Genomic DNA, 23,506 nt, shown 5'->3' with positions numbered 1-23,506 from the left:
GCTGGTGCCCAGCTGGAGTGGTGATGGTGCAAACATTGATGTCTGAGGTTATCTTTCTGCCTGGGAGCAGTGACTGGGTGCTGTGGATGTGACCCTGGCCCCCAGGCAGCTGCAGGAGCAGCGTGGGGAGCTGCAGCCAAGGGAGTGAAAGCATCTGTGAAAATAAATTGCCCATCCAAAGCTCATTCCAAATGGGGCTGCTCATTGATGTGGCCTGCTGGGAAAATCAGGAGGGAAGCAGAGAGAATTGCTGCCATACCATTACTCTGGAGGGATATTTAGGGATATAATGATGCCAAATCTTCTGTTTCCAGGAAACAGAATGGTGTGATGTACAGAAATAAATAACCCCTGGAGCAGAGAGGGGCTCACCTTCGCAGTTGGGGATGGGAAGTAAATTATCAAATATGCTCGTGTGTCATAAAACTTTCATCCACTGAAAGGATCATTGATTCAAGAGTGATTGAAATTGATTATTTAAAACCAACAAGCCAGCCAAGAACAACACTATTCATACATTCCCAGTTCTGTGCGGAGCCTCTAGAATCAAACACTGTCCCAGCAACTGGGAAAATGATGGCAAACTCCAAGTGATGTCAGGTTAGCTGGACACTTGATGAGCATCTTTGATGAGTTGTGGATCTATCCCTGGATACACTCCTCCCACATCCACCAACACTTTCATTAAACCACAGCTTCCCCAGAGACTTGGAAAACACAGGAAACAACACAGGAGCAGTGTAAGCCTGGATTTGTACGGGTGGAATCCTGCGCCGCTCAGAATCAGGATGTTTCCACCATTTCTGGGAGACAACAGCCTTTCACTTTTCACTACAAAGTGACCAGAATGACGGCAAGGAACCAACCCCCAGCTCAAGAGGATCCAGTCACCAGGAGGAACAAATCATTTTTCCTAATCACTGACTAATTTAACATTTTCAGAGGCTGTCAGTAGAATTTATTAGTCCAGTGCATCCCAGGACTTCTTGAAATGAAGTGCACGACATCTGATTTACTGCCTCTCCTTTACTGGGTTGTCTGAATACACCTAAACACCATAAATGCAAACTGCAACCTTCAAACTGACTGAAAGGGAAGAAAGAGAAGAAAAACAGAGAATATGATTTGTATACTGATAAGGCACATAGCATGGGCCATCCACATGCTGTTTTTTTGGTTTGTTTTTTTAAAAAATTTGTTTTCAAATGAATTGTCTTTTGACAAGGTCTTAAAGATTGTGTGGTCAAATGTGTCAATGGAACAAACAGGGGGATCAAAAGATTTCCATGCAGATCAAGATTAAGCAGGATCAGATGCAAGCCAAGACTTGCAGTCTCCTGTGGAAACACATTAGATAGGAAAGGCAAGGGATGTGAAGGGAATAATGCAAAAACATTCCACAATGCATGGAATATCAGTGTGAACTGAGGACCTCTGTTCTCTAAGTTCTTATAAAAATTCAAGCTGTAACTCAGTGCCTGTATCACACACAAATATAGAATTATAGCCACCTGCTCATCCTGGTTATCATTGTAATTCTAGTCAAACCAGGCCAGGAAATTACAACTTTAGAAACATCCTAAGCTGAGTCCTATAAAAAAAATAAATTCTGCCATTTCAACCAATTCCTCTTATATATGAAAGTGAAGTAATAATTAAATACAACTTTTTTTTCAGGTACACAAACACAAAGACACTTCCCATCTGGTGTGGTGCATTTCCCCCATTACTCAGATCTCTTCTGGATTGTTCTGTGATCCCAGGAACTCCTGCTAGGCCATGGTCTTTGTGAAATGAGTTTGGTGAAGTGTCCCTGACCCCATAGTAAGGACTTCTGTGTGTCCAGGGTGGGAGCAGAGACCATGTTGGGTGGGAGTGACAGTGGGAATATTCAGTCATTCCCCGACAGCCTTGGAACGTTTCTTACCTTCCATTGTTACTGGAATTTTAAAGATTCCAGTAATTACCCACCCAGATTGTGGCCAGGATGGAAATTTAGATACCTACAGAAAGTGTAGTATGAATGTTGCCATCTTAGCTCTGTGATTGACTGTTGTAGTTGTAATAAATTCTACTGACAGCCTCTGCAAATGTTAAATTAGTCAGTGATTAGGAACTGCTAAAAATCTTGTAATCCACTGTTGGTTTTTGGCTTTTTTCTGCCTCTGTTAAGTTTGGGATTGAAGCTCTTGAGATGATATTTCGTGTTTAGACTTCGATGTTGATTATTTCCTATGTATATTACAGTCTTACAAGGCATGAGTTTTGCAGTATTTCACTAGTAAGTTACAAAATGTCTAACTATTTTTCTTTACAAGGTCTTTCAAGGCTAAACTACCTAATTAAGAAATGACACTTAAATTTTTTAACTTCATAACTAATCACTTGTGTCCTGCAATGCAGACTTTTCTGTCTAATTAAAAATACCACACAAATCCATGAAGAAGAAGGTGAAGAAGAACCAGCTACTGCCTTAAAACTTCTGTCTTGCTTCACATATATTACTATATTCTAAACTTTCAACTCTAAGTTTTCCACCATGTGATATTACACACTTTTAATCAAATTACACACTCATAATCTTAGTTCTGTCATTCCATTTTGGAAGCCTTCTCCACGGCCTCAAGTCAAATGCAGTGTTCTCTTGGGGGTCAGTGCCTGTCAGCACAGAAAGTCTGAAATTCTCAGCATCCAGAGTTCCAACTAAAAACTGTGAACAAACCTCATCCTGCTGCTGGTTCAGAAGCCGTGTAAAAATTCCATCTGTGGTGAATTGGTGTTTTTACAACATCCCATTAAGATCACCTTTTGCTGGGATACATTTGATGGTGGTGCTTTAGGTGATGCTAATTAATTACATCTGTAACCCTTTAGATTAGACAAACCAATCACCAGGTCTGGGACTAAGGCTGAACTGAGCTGCACCTAAGCTCTGTAATGAGTTTAACAAGCAAGGGAGGTCTACTCTGACCCTCATGACTCAACAGAAGGGCCCCTTTTGCCGTTTTGCATTTTTCATCTCTGTGTAAATCATCCTATCTCAATTCTAACTTGGTTTTCCTCTGTGTGATTCATCCATGTGAAAAGTGATAGAGTGGACCTTGACACTGAACTTTGCTAACTCACACTTTTACAAATTCATGCTAAACATACTTCTGCTAATGGCTTTGATGGTGATTCTGTAATGACCTAAACCACTCATTGACACCACCATCATGCTCAGGAACTGAATCCAAGCAATCCTGAAGGTGCCATCTAGGGATTTTTCAAGGAAAAAATGCCCAAAAGAGAAAATGAGTTATGTTGCTTTCCAGCTCTGAAAAAGTATTTCTTGGTTTAAATTGTTTCAGAATGAATTTACAATGTCATTCTCTCAGCCATTCTGTGAAATTACCCATGCATTACATTCTCAAAAGCATTTTATGCCATCTGTTTGGGATACTTAGTGTGAACATATTTGGGGGTGAAATTAGTAATTATAAGAGGAGGAAATTAACATATTGGACTAATTAACAGCATCTTCTGGAAAAGAAACAGGGAAGATAATGAATTACAGAGCTTAATGTTTACTGTTCTCCTAGCTAAATAAAGATTGTTCAATATGGCTCTCCTTAGGTTTCTTTTCTTGATTTTTTTTTCCCTTCTAGAATATATTTGCACTATGTCAAAGAACAGGAGCCAGAGAAAGACTCAGACACTGCAGGCTCTGTGGTCTGGCTCTCTCCATCCACACCAATGCTCCCGGGGGACACATCCTTGTCATGATCAAGTTCAAAATGAGGCCTGCAACACAGCTCACCTCATTTTGGACACTGAAATATTACAGCAGACTTAGTTCCATAAGCTCATTATTCTTGGACCCCAATAAAGGAAAAGCATTTCATTTCTGCTCCATTTTAGGTTTTAATTTAGGATTAAATGGTGCTTTGGTCTTTAACTGTACCAACAGAGCTCTACTGACCATGAAGAGGTGGTGATTGCATTTCAGACCTCCATTTTTAATGAGAAGGCTCACAGCTGAATAGCCCAGAGTGTTTGGAAGATCCAGTTTTCATGGAGCACAAAACCAACAGGTCATGGCAACCACCACGTTCTTGTTGATGACCCTCCACACTGAGAAAAGATCACTGGTCCGTGCTAAGCAAAAAAGTGAATTTTTGTCCCTAGGGTGTCCCAAAGTTCACCTCATGCTTGTACCTGAGGCTGACCATGGAGCAGATTTGGGGTTTACTATATTTTACTATATTTGGGGTTTATCACCTGTATAAAACCACTCTCAAGGTTCTCAGGATTTTAACGTATCATAGGGAAGTTTGTTCTAAAATAAGCTGCAGGTTGCACTGACTAAATAAAAATCAACTTCCATTGCTTTACCTCTGATCAGTGATACCTCACAAAGATAGTGGAATGGAAGAGAGGCTTCTGTAGCTTCTCCCTTCCCTTTTGCCATTAAAATTCTGTTCCAGTAGCCACACTCCACTGGAGAATATGCTGTGTGTTCATGCATCACATAAACAGCCCAGAAAATTATATTTTGTCAACAACTGAAAAATAAATTGTTTGCTCGCTTCTAAGACAGCCTGGCGTGAAAATTTGGGGTTTTTTTTCTAAAATAGAAGCTCTGCACAAGGAAAAACACTTCATGAATAAATGGCAAGTTTTACGATAATATTTACAAACACATTCAAGAGGCAAAGAACACCTAAAAGAAAGGTCCAAATATAGAACCTCATTTATCTTCCCTTTGTTTCCAGCTAAGGAATGGAAGAGATGGTCATTAAACTGATATAAACAAACCTGCTACATGAGGCAGAGCTGCTTCCTGGAACACAGTGGCAACAAGGGGCAGAGCTTGGGGCAGGTTCATAATACAGGTCAACACACCCATTTATATGCAAATTGAGAGGCAGTTCAGGCACCACAACTTTCACACTTCAGTCTGATATCTAGATCAGCTTATTGTCCTTAAGGAATAGATTAAGTCAGAATAAAACACCACTGATCCAACATATTTTTCAGAAAGGTTTTTAATTCCCTGAGCCTCGTTTCCTTTGCCATTTCTCCAGGGATGGAGAACTGGCTGAATGATAATACCTACATTATATTTTAAGCTCCTCCCTCCACAAATATTCACCAAGGGGAGAAAGAAAGTGAAGAGGAAGAGAAGAAATGTAGTTTTTCCCCCAGAAGCACCATTCCTTGCAGCACACAAGTCATGCTGCAGAGGAGTGGCTCTGAGCATGCTTCTCCCACTTCTGAAACAAAGTTGGATCCAGTTTCACATTTCTTACAGCATCATTTCTGTGCTGGTGCATTTTAGCCAAGAGACAAGTGCTTTGCCCTGCTTCTAAAATCTGGTCTGGATAAATGGAGAAGACATTTCAAATATATTAATTTTCAACTATCACATCAGTCAGTAAGTACAGTTAATTCAATAGATTAAACTATGAGAAAGAGCTGTCAGTAGTTCCCCTGAAGGGAACTACTCCAGGTGTGTAAAATTCCAAGTTCTCCTTCCTTGTCACACCACTGGACATTGTCACCAAGGGAAAGCCAAGGCTGGAGACAGTATGTTTATCTCAGCAGGAAAAGATGTGCCTGGAGCAAGGACACTTTGAAAATGGATCCTCCAGTAACAAGAAGCCACCAAGAAATGGAGGAATAAATACCTGTGACGTTGGCGCGGGCTGACAAAGCTTCGCAGTACTTTTCCAGCAGCACAGACAAGGGCAGGTTCACAGAGGATTCACAGTGGAGAACTATCTGGAGGAACAGAAAGAAACCAAGCAGGTAAAGCAGCAGCCTGGAACAGATTTTCTCATTCATGAGTACAGCAAGCCCCCAGCAGTCTCAGAGCAGCTCCCATTCATGATTTACTCGGGTGCAGACACCCCCTGACACAGAAGGTTTGTGGTTGTACTTGCTCAGCTCCAGGGCATCACACGAAGTTCACCTGATTAATGCAGGAAACTGCGAATTAACCACCCAATCTGGATCTCTCCTTGTGGGAGCTGCTCGATGCCTTTAACAAAGCTCAGGATCCACTGTGTCTCACCTAAAAGGAGACACCTGAAACAGCAAAGCTGAATCACATCCCATTAAAGATCATGTGTTGAGTTTTTTCGGTGAACTTTTAATTGGTATATGGGTGCCAAAGATCCTTGCACATTCAAGAGGTACAGCAATTGGCAAAGGGCAGTTCAGAGGGCTTGAAGAAGGTGTTCCCATGGAATATTTGGGATAACTGGGCACCCCTGTAATGTGTCCTGTGGCTCTTTTTAGTCAATGGAAGACACACAAGTTTCTGACCCTCAGCATTCAGGGCTGAGCCTTCTTCTGGGGCAAATTACAGTGAGAAAGAGCAGTAATGCCAACGTGGGCACTTTGAGAAAGCTGCAGGTTCAGTACAAGGTAACAGTACAACCCCAAGTAAATTTTAGGACATAGAGTTGAAAATCAATGGGGATATCTTAATTTTCACACTCAAAATGAAGCACCCAGTGCAGACAGAGGAGAGAAGCCCACACCAAAATACAGAGCCAAGCTGGGATCCTGCTTGAAGCAAGAGAAGCTCTTGGAAATTCCTTTAAGAAAGGCAGAACAAAACGCCGCAGGAAAATTCAGGAGTGACAAATCAATGACAGAAAATTCCATTTTCCATCTATGAAACTGGCTGAAAATCTTTCTGAGGGGGGATATAAAGCCATGGTAACACACAAAATGCCTTTGCTTTTCTGTTTACACAGAATGACTCCAACACAATTCAGCAGCTTTTACTCAGGGAAACAACCCTATCCCTTGAAGGTTGGTATTATATTTCAGTGCTCTAAAGTGTGTGAAGTGATTGAGGAACCCATTTCATGTCACTGAATTCTCTGTTGCTTAATAAAAAGGAGAGTAAATGCTCATGACAATAGAATCCATCAGCAATGTTGGTGTCTAAAGAACAACTGTTCTTTGTACAGCATCTTTTTCTACCTATTTCTCACTTTGCTATATATCACTTTGTTATTTTATAAAATAGGAAGTGTTGAAGTACAAACAGAAAGTCTTTCCCAGACTTCATTCTTTTCATACAGAAAACTCCATGAAGGGGCTGTTTTCTCCTCCAGGTGTGAGGATTTGTGAAGAATTTTGAATGAGTTAGAGAGGGGACTTCTAAGTTGCTTTAGATAATGTGATTTATTTTTCTTATCTTTTACATAGGTAGGAAAGGTGAGTTCAGATCACATCTTCACCACATAACTCAAAAACTCCCCAGACTTCTAGTTACAAGACCTTTTAAAGATTTATTAACTAATAAAACACTACTAACAAAGATACTTATTTTTTGACCTAATTCTTAAATATTTTGTTTTATGGAGTCACAGCACAGTGTAAGCTTTTTTTAATTAATCATGTTATAACACACAAACTTACAATACTGTACTCTAAAACTTTAAACTTTCTTCTACTTGTGAAAAACGCTGATCACTTGTTTTTAAAATTTTAAAAGTTTAATAGTAGTAAAATGGTTTTAAAAATAGTAATACAATTAGAGTAATAATCATTTGGACAATTTGAATTAGTACAATATGAGACAACAGAAACAAAGAGTTGCTGACATCCAGGTACCTTTTTATGGGCAGCACAAGCTTGAAAAGGGACCCACATTAGCAAAGGATTAACCCTTAAAACAACAGCCTGTTGCATATTCATACATCTCATAAATGATGCATAAATTCCATTCAAACACAGGATTCTGTCTGGTCATAGTTGACTTCTTCCTCATAATCCTGACGCCATCATCCTGCCTGAGTGAGGCAGGAAGAAGTTGCTTTCTTCTGATAATGGAGCAATAAATTCTCTTTCTCTGAAAGATTCGGGTGTCCCGTGGCGGCTATCTCAGTGCAAGTCCTTTCCTTAAAAAGTCTCTTACATAGCATAGTTTCTATTTTAACATTCTGTTATAACCTAAAACTACATTTAACACACTATTTAATAGAATTAATAGAGCATTACTTTCTAACACAACACATACAACATTCATTTGAATATTTGCGAAAAGCCAATCATAAAATACACATTTTTCGCATACTTAACAGCTCTCTGCTTTAAACTACAAATCTACATTCTCACTTCTAGCACCTAAGTTTGGAAGCCTTTTCTAAACTCTCAGATCAAACCTTGTGTTTAATTCTAAACTTTGCCTTACAGGCCCAAAGCTCTGAGAGTTCCCGGCATTTCAAATTCCAACATCCAGGGAGGCTCTGGACTCCTGCCCCCAGCAGCAAACCCTCCCCACGTGGCCAGGTCAGGGAGATAAAGCCAGGAACAGATTCCACCTCCCGAGGCACAGAGCTCCCGAAACCCAGGCTCCGCAGTGGCCACGTCTCATGACCGAGCCAGGCACGGGAGCTGACACAGCAGAGGCATTTCTCCCCCTCCATCCCTCACCCCTCCACCCCTCTGCCGCCTCCCAGGCCAAAAGCACTGCCTCACTTCAAAGAAGAAACCCAAGCCATCCCCGTGTACTGTAAATACGCCGCGTGTTCAGCTGAGCCCTCCCCAGGACGGTGGGGAAGAACAGACAGAGGTCAAGCTGAGCACAGCTTGGGCAGGAATAGGAAAGGTTAAATGTCACATTTGCCTTAGGGTCAGCTCAGGTTAATTTGGCTGGGGGGAAAAGTGCCTTCCACAGATTATGTTACTTTTGGTTTCATTTTCTCTCCGCTAACCACAGTGAACGGACTTGCTGTGTGCGAAATTTCTTTAAAAAAAAAATTGTATTTAAAGCAGACAAACCCAAACGATGCCTCAGGTTTAGCTTTTATATTTTTAGGTTCTGTGCTGCTTCAGTGTGTGAGGCTGAGCTTCATATCAGGGGATGCTGAGCTCTGTGCACAGAGCAGGGAGACAAAACAATTCCTGCTCCAGCTGGGCACCAAGGACAAATGATCCAAATCTCAGCCCAAGAGCACAAACACCGTGGGCTGGAGAGAGAAAAACAAGCAGGGTGGGACTGCAGGGGCTAAAGCTGGAATGGGACAATGAACTGCAAGATGCAAATGGAGCAGAACTGATCCAAGGCAGAGACCCCGGGAGCGCTGGTGCATTTTGGGGCCATTTTGGTTCATCTTGGGTGCAGCCCTGGCTGGGCTCTTGTGCTGCCCAAGGTGGATCCATGGAGGCCTTTTAATAAATCCCTGCTTTATTCTTTAGCTCTGTCCAGCCTCCGCTCTAGGTCAGCCTTGAAAAACTCCTCTTACAATAATAAAAAACAGCAAAACAAACAAAGAAAGAGAAACATTTCAGTAATGTAGAATTTTAAAGATAAATAATTGGGCCCATGACTGCACAGAAATTATATTTTGAAGTACTGAAATAATGGCTTTGGGTCACTAATGCATGACTTTACTCAAACTGTATTTCTCTTAAAACAGCTATTCCGTAACCTCTGCCACCAAATCAGTTCTTTTTTGTCCTGAAAATTTACCTAAATCATGCACAGAAATGTCCAACTTAATTCCTCTGAGCCACTGTGAACATTTATGAACAAATAAACCTAATGTGCTGAGCCAAAGACTGAGGTGGAAATCAGTCTTTTACTTTCCAAAGCAGGGACACCAACTAAGAGCAGGCCAGCTCTGAGTCTTCCAAAAAAAAGATACAGAGCCTTTGGTCAACTTCCCATTTACATCTGGGAGGACTTTGGGAAAAGGATGAATTGCTCTGGTGTCACTGTCTGCCTCTCTAATGGGCATTTTATTGGGCCTTTCCCCTTGGACATGGTCACTGCTCTTCATTAATTCATGAAAGATCTTTATCTCTGTCAGAGGACATCAACTATGAGACACAAGAGTTGCCTACTCACAGTTCCCACCAGTATTTGTGGTTATTTCGTCCAGCTTAGAGAAGATTTGTAACATCATTTTAAGAAGAATTAACAAAGAGTCCTGTTTTGAAATACTGAGTTCCACTATGGAGCAATATAGAAATGTAAAACCAAATGAACACTGGTGCTGTAAAATTCACCTGCATGGGAGGGGTTGTTTTCTCCTCTCAAACATGGAAGAAATGGTGACAGGAATCTAAAGGAATGGCTTTGGAATATAAACCAGCCCCCAAAGCTATGGATAGGATCCAAAAATGTCAACACAAGCATGGGGCTACCACAGAGACACTGTCACCATGATATTTTCTGAAAAATCCTCTTTGCCCAGGATTTTCCCCTGGGAAGCTGAGGAGCCTCAGAGAGGAATGAAAACAAGAATTATCTGATTGCTGCTCCTGTGTTTGCTGCTTTGGAATGTGGCTTGGACATTGTTTACCAACAGGTGAATGTTTGATTGGTTCCATGTGAATTGTTTTTAATTAATGGCCAATCACAGCCAGCTGTGTCAGACTCTGAGGAGTCAGTCATGGGTTTTTATTATTCATTCTTGTGAAGCCTTCTGATGTATCCTTTCTCTATAGTTTAGTATAGTTTTAGTATATAATTTCTATGATATGATATATGATATGATATGATATATGATATGATATGATATGATAATAAATCAGCCTTCTGAGAGCTTGGAGTCAAATTCTCATCTCTCACCTCATCCTGGGGACCCTCACAAGCACCACAAGACACAATGGAGCATCTGCTAAATTTAAATCTCTAACAGTAGATAGCAGCACAGTGGGAGAAGTCAGCAGGAATGCAAGCTGAAGGGAAGGACCAAAGAGGAAAAGGATGACCCACAACAGTGGAACACCCCTTGCCAAGGGGGAGGTGAGTTTGGGTGCTGCCCCACATGGACAGATGCACACACTCCCCTTTCCCATCCTCACACAAGAATTCCCAGATGCCATACTGCAGTGCTCTAATAAAAGCCACTTGTTAGGCCTCCCTGTCGAACATCTGCTGGTGGCCTGCTGAGAGGTGCTGACATCTGACACAGCCTCAAAGCAGCAGAGCAAAAACTCTTTAAAAAAAAAAAAAAAAAAAGTAGTTTCTAGTACTCCCGAGGTCCCAGAGAAATCCATCCCATTAAAGTACAACAGCATTTCAGCAGAAAGCCACTCCCAGAAAAGCAGTGAGATTTGTACTGAATAGCTTAGACTTCAAAACAGAGAGCAGCAGCTGAGCTGATCACACAGGGATTCCTTTGGAATTCAGGAAGAGAAGCAGGAATTTTCCAGATGCAGTTCATCTGCAGTATTTTAAATCTTTAATTGGAATGACCTCCACTGCCTGGGTCTTCTGCACTATAAGGACAGAGTCACTTAGATGCATCCTTCCTAAATTTTCTTTAGACACTGCATACAAAAGGAGAGATGATGGCTGCAGAACACACAAGCACACCATCATCCTATTTGATCATCTGTGCTCTTTCTTTTACTGAGCAAGATGAAGTGACCTTCCAACATGGAAAAATGTGGAGTTATTAACACAAAATGTGCTCAGCCCACAGCTGACAGGAGAAGGGTCCATCTCATGTCTTCTTTGCCACACAAAGTCTTACCCTGCACTATTAACTGTGCTCTCTATAAAGCCAAAGCATTTTCCACTCCTGAGAAACCACCTCTTGCAGTGGCATGGATCAGGTCAGGAGGATGCTTCTCCCTGCCCTTCATCTCTGGGAACCTCCACTGCTCTTAAGACTCCAGCTTTTCCCATGTGTTTCTTTAAAATATCTGAGGTTGCAAATGCTGCCTCGTTTCAACATCAAAATTGCAGCAACACTGTCTTCAGCACACAGAAAAGCTGCTGCTCAGTAGCTTTGCACAGGGAAAAAAAGAAAAAAAAAAGAGTGAATGTGAGAGAAAAGGGAAACCTGCATTTAATTTTTAGTTATTCAATTAGGCAATGCAAATAAATTCACTCCATCTCCACAATGAGACTGAGTTCTCACCCCAACTTTTGGGATGGGCATGCTCAGAACGGTGGCTCAATTAAAAGCAAAAATTTAGTTTGTGTGCAGAGAAGCTCATTTTAGGGAAACACAGGCATCTAACTTCACAATGAAAATGTAATTAGTGAAAGAGCTCAACTCAGCAAAATCAAACTTCCTTGACAAAATCCATCCTCTGTTTGAACAGTTTCCAAGGCAGGTGGGCATCTGGCAAGTTCTACATCACTGGTGTGGGGAAACAGATGCTTTGGGGAAAAAACCATCAGATATTCCTTGGAATGCTCTTATAAAAAATGCCAGTGTTCATTTGATTAGCTCTTTCCTTCTAAGAGATGGCAACACATGGGAGAGAATGAGGAGAGCTGGAATATTTGCTGACTACTAATCACCTGAAAGAATATGCACAATCAGAACAGTGAAAGCTGCTACTTTAGGACAAAACCAGAGATTAGCACAGGAGAGGAGAGGAAAGTCATCTTCACAGTGGCCAGGATGGATTTATATTCACGGCCAGGTGGTTACTTCATCCACAAGATGCATCTGAAAGAGATGCTTATCAAAGAACAGTAGTCAGAGGGCCATTGTGTTGGAAATACTTGTTTTTTGGAGAACCAAAAAGGTCATCCCTCTGCATGAAAATGTTTTTGGCCTTTCTCAACACAGTGACTTAAAATCACTCGTGCAGCAGCACTTGGCAGCGTACAATTGTTTGGCTTGGCTTCACCAGAAGAATAATTTCCATTTGGGATAGAAAGTCTAAATACAAGTTTTCACAGGAGCCTGCAACCTGAAACCTGAGCCAGCTAAGGTTACAGTAAAGGGAAAGACTCTGAGCACAGTTCAAGAAAAATAGGCTCCTTTTCAAATCATCCTTCAGCCCTTGAAACTCCCTCTGAGTTAATCCAAGTGGCCACATAAAACATTGCTACTTGTTAGAGAACACCAAATGCTCCAGGAGACACTGCTCCATGATCTTAGAGGCCAGATGTACTCTGCAGCTCTTCCAGGAAGTCTGGAAAAAGAGACTTAAAGTCTGCATGGAATGGGAATTAGGACCCCAGTTCAATAAAGCAACTGAACACATGCTCAGTTTTAAGGCATGAGATGAAATCAATCTTTATACAAAAATAAATTTTAAAAAACCCCTCGAGCACCTGCTACACTGAACCCACCACTGAACTTCACTGTTGTCTCTGAAACTTGGAGATTTGCCTTCAGTGAGCACATGCTCTGCTGAAGCAGCTTTTAGAGGGGAGGTTCTTCATCCACTGAAAGCCACGCAGGTGCTGAGGGATTTTCTGAATCATGAGATACAAACCAAACCTGGTTAAGGCCACACACGGGCTGGACTTGTCCAACCAGGTCTCCAAGCCCTACCAAAGCAACCTGAGATGTTAAAAATGAGCACAACTCCATTTGAACCACAAGCTGCAGCTTTCCTGATATAAGATTGTTTAATGGAAAAACTTTTCAGATCTCACATCCTTGAAGAGTTTCGTTGGTCATTCCCCACACCTGTGGGTATCACATTCAGAGCCTGGAAGGGGAGCAAGCCCCTCAGGGCGCTCCTGCCTTCATGTCTGCCCTCTCCTTAGGTCTGTGAGTAATTTTTTTCCCACCCAACTCCCATTCCTGTGAATCCTCTCAGCAGCTCCAATGTGATTCACCTCACCCTCCTATTCCAGCAGCCTTTGCTTCAGGCTCCCCAGTGCTCCATGGAAGAAGGAACCACTGTCAAGGACCAGACCATCACCTGTGTTTTAAACATGGACTCCAGGGTGAGATAATCCTGCACTGGAGACAAAACACTCAGGGAATCCAGAGCAGCTCAAGTTTAAAAGTCATATTTACCCAAGTGAATGCCAATACCTCCCTCATCTAACCTTTGTCTACATGCAGAGCCCCTGCAAGGATCATTCACCCATCCATTGTCACCACTGCCACTACCCTTCCAAAGCCACCCCTCACAGGCTCTCCACTCAACAAATCTGAGCTCCTAATCTTCGTTTTTCATGTCTCTGCCACCTGAGAAAGATAAAAAAACCCCATCTGGATCAAGACTTTATCAGCTGAAGATATCTGCTCAGCTTCCCATGGAATGCCCACAGTGGTACCTCTGTATCCTCCACAAAATGTTCCTCTGACCCAAGATTTCCTGACAGGGATTTAAAAATGAGCCAGTGAGGTGGCACTGGGTATTAGCAGTGAACTTTCTCTCCATCTTTCCTTAAACTGCTAATTCTTGGGCTGGAGCCCACTTCTAGATTTGAAAACCAAGTATCACAGTGAAATTTAACTCCAGGTCTGGAATTATCTCTCACTACCTGAAGGGGAATCACGGACTCTTCTCTGAGGAGTCAGATTCCTCTCAAGAGCTGACAGCACAGCATCAAGACAGGCATCATTCACAAACTGAAGGGAAATCTCATAGAACATAAAGAAAAAATTATGCACCATGACAACGACAGCATCAGAACAGAGATGTTGTAAAAAGACATTTCAGAGATGTTGTGAGAGCTCCATCTTTGCAGATTTTCACAGCTGAACTGTGGACGAGAATGATTTGGTTTTGGAATTAACCCTGCCTTCTGGCAATCCCTTCCAGCACAAATTATTTTCTCATTCCTCCATTTTATATGATTTATAGTCCCTACAGTGAAAAGAATCACAGATAACAATTATTCCCCAAGCCTTTCAATGGGCAATGCAATACACAGCTTACATACAGACTGTATCTTGAACAATAATCAGCAATCCAGAGGCTTTGAGGTTTTTCTCACTCATGTTTCTAAGATTTTTTACTGTGTTCACATAATTATAATTGAAATATTTTTCCAAATACTATGAAAATACATTTTTTAAATTATTACTCTGTTTAAAGATAAAATTTCCTTTTAATTCTTTTTTTTTTTTTTTTACTTTCTGAAGGAAAGAAATACTGCAAGTCTGACAAGACTTCAAAACCCTCATGAGGATACTTCTTTTGATACAGTAGGGGATTCTTACACTTTGGAAGGTGTCTCAAGTTCAAGCTAGACTGAACAGCTGATGTCCCAGCAGGTGAGTTTTGAGGCAGGATGAGGAAAGATCCTCAGTGCATCTGACTGGAAGCACACCTGGTCAAAAATGCTTTCCTGAGCTCTGAGACACCATTCTCAGCAGCCAAGGGACACCCTGGGCTTCCTCTCTGCTTTGAAAGAGCCAGCTGATAGCAGAAGGAGCAGCCTGGTCCCTGGCAGGGATGTTTGCTCACAAAACAAGCAAGCAGCAAGGGAAGAGCTGTGATGGCCACAGTGCCCAGCACAGCCCTGGCGTGGCTCAGGAGCCTCTGCTGGCCTGAGCCCCCTGAAACCCAAGCCATGGCCAGGCCTGGGATCTGCTCCTGCCACTCAAAGGGAATGGATACCTCAGCGAGCAGAGCCTGGCTGGCAGCCCCACAGGAAACCTGTTCAGGCCCGTCAGCACACTTCCTTCCCTTCCCTTTTGCCTCCTTTCCTCCTTCCTTTGTGCTGGAAAAGCCACCCCTGCCAGGGCACAGCACTTCCCAAAGCATGGCAGTGCAGAGAGAACGGCGCTGAGCAGCTCTGCTGCCTGCCAGGGAGCTGGGGAAAGCAGCAGGGATTATCCCCCAGCCCTCCGAAGCAGCAGCTCCTCTGCAGCCCTCTGGCACTTGAGCTACTATTACCAGGGCAAGGGTTTAGCATTGCAGTGAGGACAGCTAATGTATTTTAATCTCCATCTGCATTACTCACTATTTACTTTCCCAGCATACCCAGCCCAGAGTGGACAGTTAACTCAGCCAGCATTATGCAAAAGTTTATAGAGCTTTAATTGGCTTCGTTGGATTAGCTTCATTTTCTTACAGCTCCGTGGAAGAAGCACTTTTCAGCTCTTGAATTATCCAGTGGATTTTCTTTCTTATTTAGTGAAAACATGCTGAGGTTCTGTGCAGGCACATGAGGCTTAAGGGATGTTTGGAGAGGCAGATTCCAAGTTCTCCACCCCAGAGCTGGGGAAGGAGCAGCACGCTCCCAGCACCTGACTCTCAGCGTTGCCTCCTCTGCACAGCAAGGAGGGATTTGGGAATCAGAGGTCAGGACAGGACATTGGAATTCACCTCTGTGAGGTGCTTTTCCCTCTCCCTTCCACAGCCAGATGGACCAGCCCTTGAGAAGATCCAGCAGAACATCTGCTGGTGAGAGCCAACACAGATGAGCCCAGGGCCAGGGAGCTGAGCAGTGCCTATCACAGAATGTGCTCCTTGTCAAGGAGCATTGCAGGGAGCGTCCCACAAACATCCCCATGCTGGCACCACAAACTGGAAATGAAATTTTCATGTATTTGGATGTGACTGACAAGATTCAAGCAGACAGTCACCCGAAGGACAGCCCTGTCTGTTGACTGATCTACTTTCTATTTGTCTTCTCTTGAATAAAGGACCACAGCCAAATTTAGGCAACTTGTCAGAGAAGAAAATTAAAATACTCTACCCAACACTTAAATCAAATATAGATACCTTCAAAGCTGTTAAGATTAAAAGAATTATTAGCAGTTAAAGAAAACACTTCTGTATGAAGAAATAGCTTGATAAAGCAAAGCATCACAAAGAGTTTAGTTGTCATGAACAGAAAGATAAGGAGACAAAGACAATGTTTATGCAATAAACACAGGCCATTGAGTACCCACATGAGGCAGGGAGGTGAGAGGGGCTCGCTGGACAGCTCCAGCTTTACATCCAATAAATAATGTTTGCACTCTAAGGAAGAGCAGACTACATTTGGGATTAAAAGTGGTGTAAAATACAATAAATAAGGACATGGATACGATCTGTTGCAATTTATAGACATGGTGTGGGAAAGAAAATTCCTGCAAAAAGTCATCTGCTGGATCAACTTTTAATCTAGAGTAAATCAGCTTTTCCCTAAATCTCCTTTTTGGGTTTGCAGTGCTGCAAGACCTGAAAGTGATATAAACTACAAAGGAACAGATTCAGCAGCATGTGCAGCTTGTTGTTGCCACCCACATTTCCTCACCTCCCCCTCTCCCCAAAAAATAAGATCTGCAGAACTATTAAAAGAATCTAGAAATGTGCAAATGTTTGTTCTAATACAATATTTTTTAAATATTTGGTTTACTAATATATAGGGCAAAATGAAAATAAAAAGAAAAAAGGAAAATGCATCCTTAATAAGTCTGTAACATCCACTACCCCATTTTTCTCGTGGTGGACCTCTCAGATCAGCACATCAGCAGCAGGAACTTGGGAATCCCTGACACAAAGAGAGCTCATCACCAAATTCAAAGCAATGAAGAGTTGGCCGTAGAGGAAAACCCCTCCCTGGGGCGAGCCCAGAGCGATGGCAGCACAGCACTCTCCATCTAAGCCAAAAAATCAAGCAGTGCAAAGGTCTGTTCTAAGTCCTGAATCACTTCTACTGTTCAATTTTTTAGAATGTCTCCTGGCCACATTGCTGCCCCAAGGAATCTGGTGGGATCTCACCCAGTTCCTGGGAATGATCTGGGAGCAGCATGGACCAGCTCTGTGCACAGTCTGTGCAGCATCTCCCTCTTTTAGATGCTGAAGGAGCTCAATCACATGAGCACAAGTCACTCCCTGGCATTTTTTTCTGGAGAGCTTTCCTGGAAATATTGATGTAGCAGTGGAGTTAGAACCTGTGAGGCTGAAATTAAAATTCTGCACCTGAGAATGCACAGGCTGCAAAGAGATCCCAGCTCTCCTTTCCTCCACAACCACGCTCTGGTTTGGAATATGAAGGTCACAGAGTTTAGAGGACTTGATCATGACTTTTCCTCTGCTCTTGACAAGATAATAATATGTAAGCAGCTGCCTTATATGCACAAAAGCTAAAGCTGCTTTCTTGCTGGCTAAGGGCAGGGATGAACATCATCACTGAAATGTTTTATGGCAAAACTACAGCCAGCCAACACCAGCACACAGCCACCTCCCTCCAACACCCAGTAATTGCCACGGGATGGTTACAAACTAAACCCTGACAAAGTACTGCCCCAGGAGAGCCTTCTCCTGATGAGATGTTTATGCTGCATTAATTCACAATGGGGCTGAATTTTGGCAGCCTCAGACCAGGAATACTATTTAACTTGTCATCACTGGCTGATACACTCACACTGCCCCGGCTCTTTTAACAGCTCCAGGAGAACAAATAAATGATAGCAAGCCTTGCTTTTGGTTTTGATGAATAATCCCCCCTTCTCCAAATTACGTGAACTTAGCAAGGACTTTATATAAAAATGTCATAAGACTCATTTGCCTTCGTTTTATGGTTTGTTTTTTGTTTCCCACATTCAGTTAAATGTGTTTTCAAGTGCATCATACGCCCAGAACTCCTTTAAGAGAACATAAATCTCAGTTCAAGTCCTCACCCTTTTGCTGACCAGCCCTGTGAAATCTGTCAGGTCATTTGCACCAGCATTTTCATGTGGCAGATCTAATTCTGTACCACAAAGTTGCCTCATCTCGTGGGCGTTGCAAACCTGCAGCTCCCATAAAACACAATTGCTCGGCTGCTGTGAAAACTTAAACTCCCTTAACTGGGTAAGGGCCTGCTCTCACAAGCAGCTATTTTCCTCAAATCCACAAATGTGGATAAAGGCACTGACTTTGAGTCCACTTTCGAGGGTTTTCAAGTTAAACAAGAATTTAAGAGCTTTGGCTTTAAGCCAAAGTTTTAAAACGCTGCTCTTAAGCTTCTTGGTGCAAAGTTCCCTCCAGCTGGAAAGCAGAGATCCAGATTTATTGACAACATTCAGGGATTAAAACACTCCCCAAAGGAGCAGAAAAACCTTCTGCTACAGCTGGAGCAACCAGAGCTGAAGATTCAAAATGTTATTTCCCACACAGGTATACAAAAGCCCCTGTCAGACACCAGCATGTTCCACCCAAACAAGCTCCTCTATAAAAACAGAGAATACACTCAGAGTTCACATTTCTTGGACTAAATCATTTTATGGAAACTTCACTTTTTGATCCTTAATCTACCTTCTCTTCTCCCTTCTTTTTGAGGCAGTTTTGTTATTAAAGCAGTGACACAACTACCAAAATTAGTAGGAATAATTCAAATGCAAAGTTGCAGCAGAACTGGAAACCTGGAAAATCCAAAGATTCTATCCACAGAGGAAACACATAGCATTTCTTGAGTGACTGAGAATGGATCAGTCTGGCTAAATACTCAGTACCTGACTAGTTTTGATAACCTCACTGACAAGTCCCACACTCTAAAGACAAACTGAGATATTTTGACGGACCAAAATAAATCAGTAAGAGAAAATACAGACTAGGAGAGAAAAAATAATAAGAAACAGAGATCAGAAAGAAGTGGTTTGGGGTTGAAAACAGCAAGTGTGTAGACCCATGCCACTGTGATCCTATGTGCACTGATCTCTTCCTTCGTTTGGGGATAAAAAAAACCCGACACTGGCGGAGGTGAGAAAGTATTCTCTCACTTCTAAGGAAGCTACTGTGAAAAATAAAATGAAATTAAATTGTTGCTTGTCTCTGAAGCCTGTCGTTGACCTGGCTTTTCTTTTTCTTTCTAAATTAGAGAGGGGACCAAAAACCAAACAAACCCCCAAAATAAACAAACAAAAAAGCCCACAAACAAACAAAACCCAAACCAAACCAAAATAGACAGAACTTAGGGAAACTGGACAGATTTTCTTTCTTTATCTAAGGAAATGTTAAAGACAGACCAATTACACTGTGGTTCAGAAGGGTCACTGCCACTTTTTTAAAGCTGTGGGAACAGCCTTTACAAATTCTGCACAGGTTCAAAGCTGCCTAACCTCTCACGTTTTCTTTTCAAGTCTGGCTTAACCACACTTAAAACCACCGCTCAAAACAAACAAGTCAGGAAAGCTCTTGAAGCCCTGTCCGACAGAGGCCAACCTGATTTCCACCTCATCCCAGCATCTCCCAGGGGGACGCTGGTGATGGAGAAGGACCACGCGGAAAAGCTTCCTGCGGGTTTCACTCGGGAGAAACTCGGAGTAAGTGCTTGGCTGGGTGCGTGGGCTGAGCCCTGCCCATCGCCACCCCTGCCCGCCGAGGGCTGCTGGAGCACATGGTGCCAGCACAGGCACCGGGACAGAGGCCGGGGCACCGGGCACCGCCAGCGAGCGAGGAGATCTGAGAGAAAACCCCGCTGGGGCAAGGAGCTGCCAGCCCAGCGGGGTCCCTGTGCTGGCACCTCTTCAGGCGAGCAAACGTAGCTGTGTCACAGGGCAGGGGGCACTAAAAAGGGCGCAGGGACTCGCTCCAGAGGTGAGCGGGCAGAGGGTGTCTCTGAGAGCACCTGTGATGGAGCAGGAAAAGGCCCCGGGCACGGACGGATCCCCGGGCAGCAGCTGGCAGGGAGCGGTGCCCGCCCGGGCTGCCCCAGAGCCGGGGACGCACCTGCGAGGGCGCGGGGCACGGTCCCCGCACGGAGCCCCGAGCGCCCGCGGCTGCCCCGCTGCGTTCCCCGCGGCCGTGGGGCGTCCCCCCGCTCCCTCCCCGTCCCGGTCCCTGTCCCTGTCCCGCACCCCCCGTCCCTTTCCCGTTCCCGTTCCCGTCCCCGGCACTTACGGGCAGGAGCAGGAGCGCGGCGGCCGCTGCCGCGGGGAGGCTGCGCTGAGGCGCTCGCCCCGCCATGAGGGCTCGGGGGGTGCCCGGGGCTCAGCCGGACCCTCGGCGCTGCCCCGGCGCCGGCATCGCCCCCCGCCTGCTGCCCTTGACCCCTGCCCGCCGTCCCGGAGCCGAGCCCGGCGCTGCCGCCGCGTCCCAGAGCAAACCCCCGGCAGGCAGGGAGGGAGGGAGAAGGGGGAGCCGAGCCCGCCCTCCGCCCAGGATTCCTCGGGGATGGAGGCGGCGGGGGGCCCCCGGGGGAGCGCGACCCTCACAGGCTCCAGCAGCCGGGGGGACCGTGCTGTGCCCCGGCTCCGAGCGCCACAGGGGCTCCCCCTTCCATGGGGCGCTGGGTGGAAGCGGGGCCGCGCTCGGCCGGCAGCCGTGGGGAGCCCCCTCTCCGAGCGCTGGGTGATGGAGATCCCTCTTCCCCGAGCGATGGGGACGCCTTCCACACCAGCTTCCAGAAATAACGGGGAGCCTCCTCCACCCTCCCGTACGCTGGAAATTCCACTGCCTCCAAAGTAGCCAGGAGAAAGAGGATTCTCCCTGCCCACGCTCTGGGTGCAGTGGGGATCATTTTCCAAAATTAGGTGCATTGGATACACCCCTTATAGCCCCCCAGGAGCATTAATAATCCCTTCACCACCCCATTTTGCCAGGCATTAGGTAAAATGTTAACTCCACTGACTGAAAACTTTCAGGAGCAACAGGCTTCCCCCAGTGCCCAGGTACAAACTGCATTGCATGCACAGTGTGCAGAGGTGTTTTATAAAAAGAGAGAGAGAGCAACTCTTTGCTTGAGCACATAGCAATAGGATGCTTTTTAAGCTAAAAGTTTAGATTAGATGCAAGGAAGAAATCCTTCCCTGGATTGTGGCTGCCCCATCCCTGGAAGTGTCCAAGGCCAGGTTGGACAGGGCTTGGAACAATCTGGGATAGTGCAATGTGTCCCTGCCCTTGGCAGGATGGTTGCAACAGGATGATCTTTAAGGTCCCTTCCAACCAGAGTCTTTCTATGATTCTATGGCAGCCTACAAGCCTGGGAAGGAAAGGAAGAATCCTCCCTGACCTTGTGCACTCTGAACCACCTGCCTATCCTCCAAGAGTAACAGGACATCCCTCAAGCCCAACATGCAACGTTACCAGGTGTGATGAGGATCTCCACCTCAAAGATAATGAGAAGCAAATCTCCAATCTCCCTCTTTACCCCAGGGCAAAAAGGTTCTGGCTTATTGGTCACCAAATTCATCCACATGCCTTTCCCAAAGGCTGTGGGGCACCTCCTCTGCTATTCCCAGCTGCCATGAGAAGCCCTTTATCCCCCAGCACCAAGCCTTGTAGGACTCCCCAATACATGTACACTCGTCTATCCAGGCAACCCCAAACTTGCCTGTTTGGCTGACCCTTGTGCACTTGGTTTCTGAAACAAAAGACATTTGTCCTGCTCTTATTACAGATATTTGCCAGGCTAGACCCCTGTGACAGGAAAGGCAGAGAAGGGACACTCCTCATCTTCTGACTTGCTCAAGGAGCTTCTGGCCCTCTGGTTGTTCTGGGATAGATGCTGATGATCAGGGAATTGGAATCTTACAGCTTTGGATGCCCCTGAGCCTGTTGGAGCCCAGTTCCTGTGTCTAGCAGAGTTATCACTCCCGGCCCTCCATGTCCAGTTGGCCTCTCCATACAATGGATGTGTCTGTGGCATTGTTAGGTGTGGGCATCAGGCCAAGCCCTGGGGTTCTCCATGCCAGCAATGAGCCTAATAAGATTATTTTCCCCTCTTCCCCACCCCATCTGCCCAGAGGACAGCCAGCTGTGCGTGAATCACAGTCAGAACCTTCCCCCAGCTGCAGCTGGGACTGTCCCCAAAAGGCCAGCTGTGTCCTGAGGCACACAGCTCTGTCACAGTTCTGGGGCAGGAGCGGACAGGAGCAGCTCCCTCCAAGTCCTGCTGGATTTCCTCAGGGAGCAGTGCCATACCCTGCCTGTGCAGTCACCTGTTGCCAGCTGTTTCCTTCAGGGAGATGGAGCCTTTTCTTCCTTTTCCCCCAAGACAGTGTCTTTCCACAGCCCTCCTTGTTGTTTGTTGGGGTTTTTTAAATCAAAATCAATTGGCATAAAGGTCATAGTGGCACAGAGGAAAGAGTTCCAGCAAATTTTTCAGGGTTTGCAGAAGCTTAGCAAGTCTTACTCAGATGCAGAAATACCTGGACATCTTCCTTTAAGGCCTTGCTGAATTATTTTGCTTTTTGTCATTTGCTCAGGAAGGCATAAAACAGCCTCTGACCCTCTCTAAAACACCTATAACAAGACTTACATTCCTAATTTCCTCCAAGAATCCCATTTAGGACAACATGAACATCACAGCAAGGAGATGGGCGCTTATATACACTAGAAAACTTGGAATCCTCCTAAGACACTGGCAAAAGTTCTCAAAAAACAGCATTATTTTCCCTTTTCCTCTGGTTATTCAACAGTTTGAATACATGTAAATATTTAAGCTTGCCTAGTTTTCCCTTTTCTGCCTGTTGCACACCAGCATTTGTTTCCTTTCATTATTAAAAGAAAACAAAGCCATATCCCAAAGTTGCATGCTTCCAATTAAGATGAGTTCGTTCATGAAAATGCAAAAGGGAGGAATAAATCCAGCCCAATTTTTTATTGCATTTAAACATCCACCTCCGGGACTGGAAACTCACACGTGACAGGATTCCATGAACTCATGGGAATGGGTAAGAGAGGCCTGGAGCTGCCTGTGCACAGACATCAAGTGCCCTGGAACCAGGAAGGTTTTCCATGGCTTTCTCTTTTGATTTATCTGTGTTTATTGCGCTGCCCAGAGCCTCGTAATCTTTAAAGTTGCATTGAAACAGAGCAAAACCACCCCAAAACTGTGACTATCTAAGGACTAAACAAATCATTCCCATGGTCTCGTGCCCGAGGCTTTTTCCCTTGCAGCTGGGTTGCAAAGTCCCACCAAAGG

At 44.4% G+C, this 23,506-nt stretch overlaps 1 protein-coding gene across 1 annotated transcript in view; it reads right to left on the bottom strand.

The window, feature by feature from the left end:
- The window catches only part of CRHR2 (corticotropin releasing hormone receptor 2), a 153,835-nt gene extending 133,201 nt beyond the window's left edge, over positions 1-20,634 (bottom strand). Inside the window, exons 1-2 of the mRNA XM_066550642.1 lie at positions 20,482-20,634; positions 5,670-5,763 (exon numbers count right to left, since the gene is read on the bottom strand). Coding sequence (XP_066406739.1) covers positions 5,670-5,763; positions 20,482-20,547 — 160 coding nt within the window. The 5' untranslated portion in view covers positions 20,548-20,634. The remainder of the gene's footprint in view (positions 1-5,669; positions 5,764-20,481) is intronic.
- Between the last annotated feature and the right edge of the window lie 2,872 nt (positions 20,635-23,506).

Source organism: Molothrus aeneus, chromosome 1 (assembly GCF_037042795.1).
Source record: "Molothrus aeneus isolate 106 chromosome 1, BPBGC_Maene_1.0, whole genome shotgun sequence".
NCBI lineage: Eukaryota > Metazoa > Chordata > Aves > Passeriformes > Icteridae > Molothrus > Molothrus aeneus.
The sequence above is the reverse complement of the archived record's forward strand: the minus strand, read 5'-3'. Positions and strand labels throughout refer to the sequence as shown.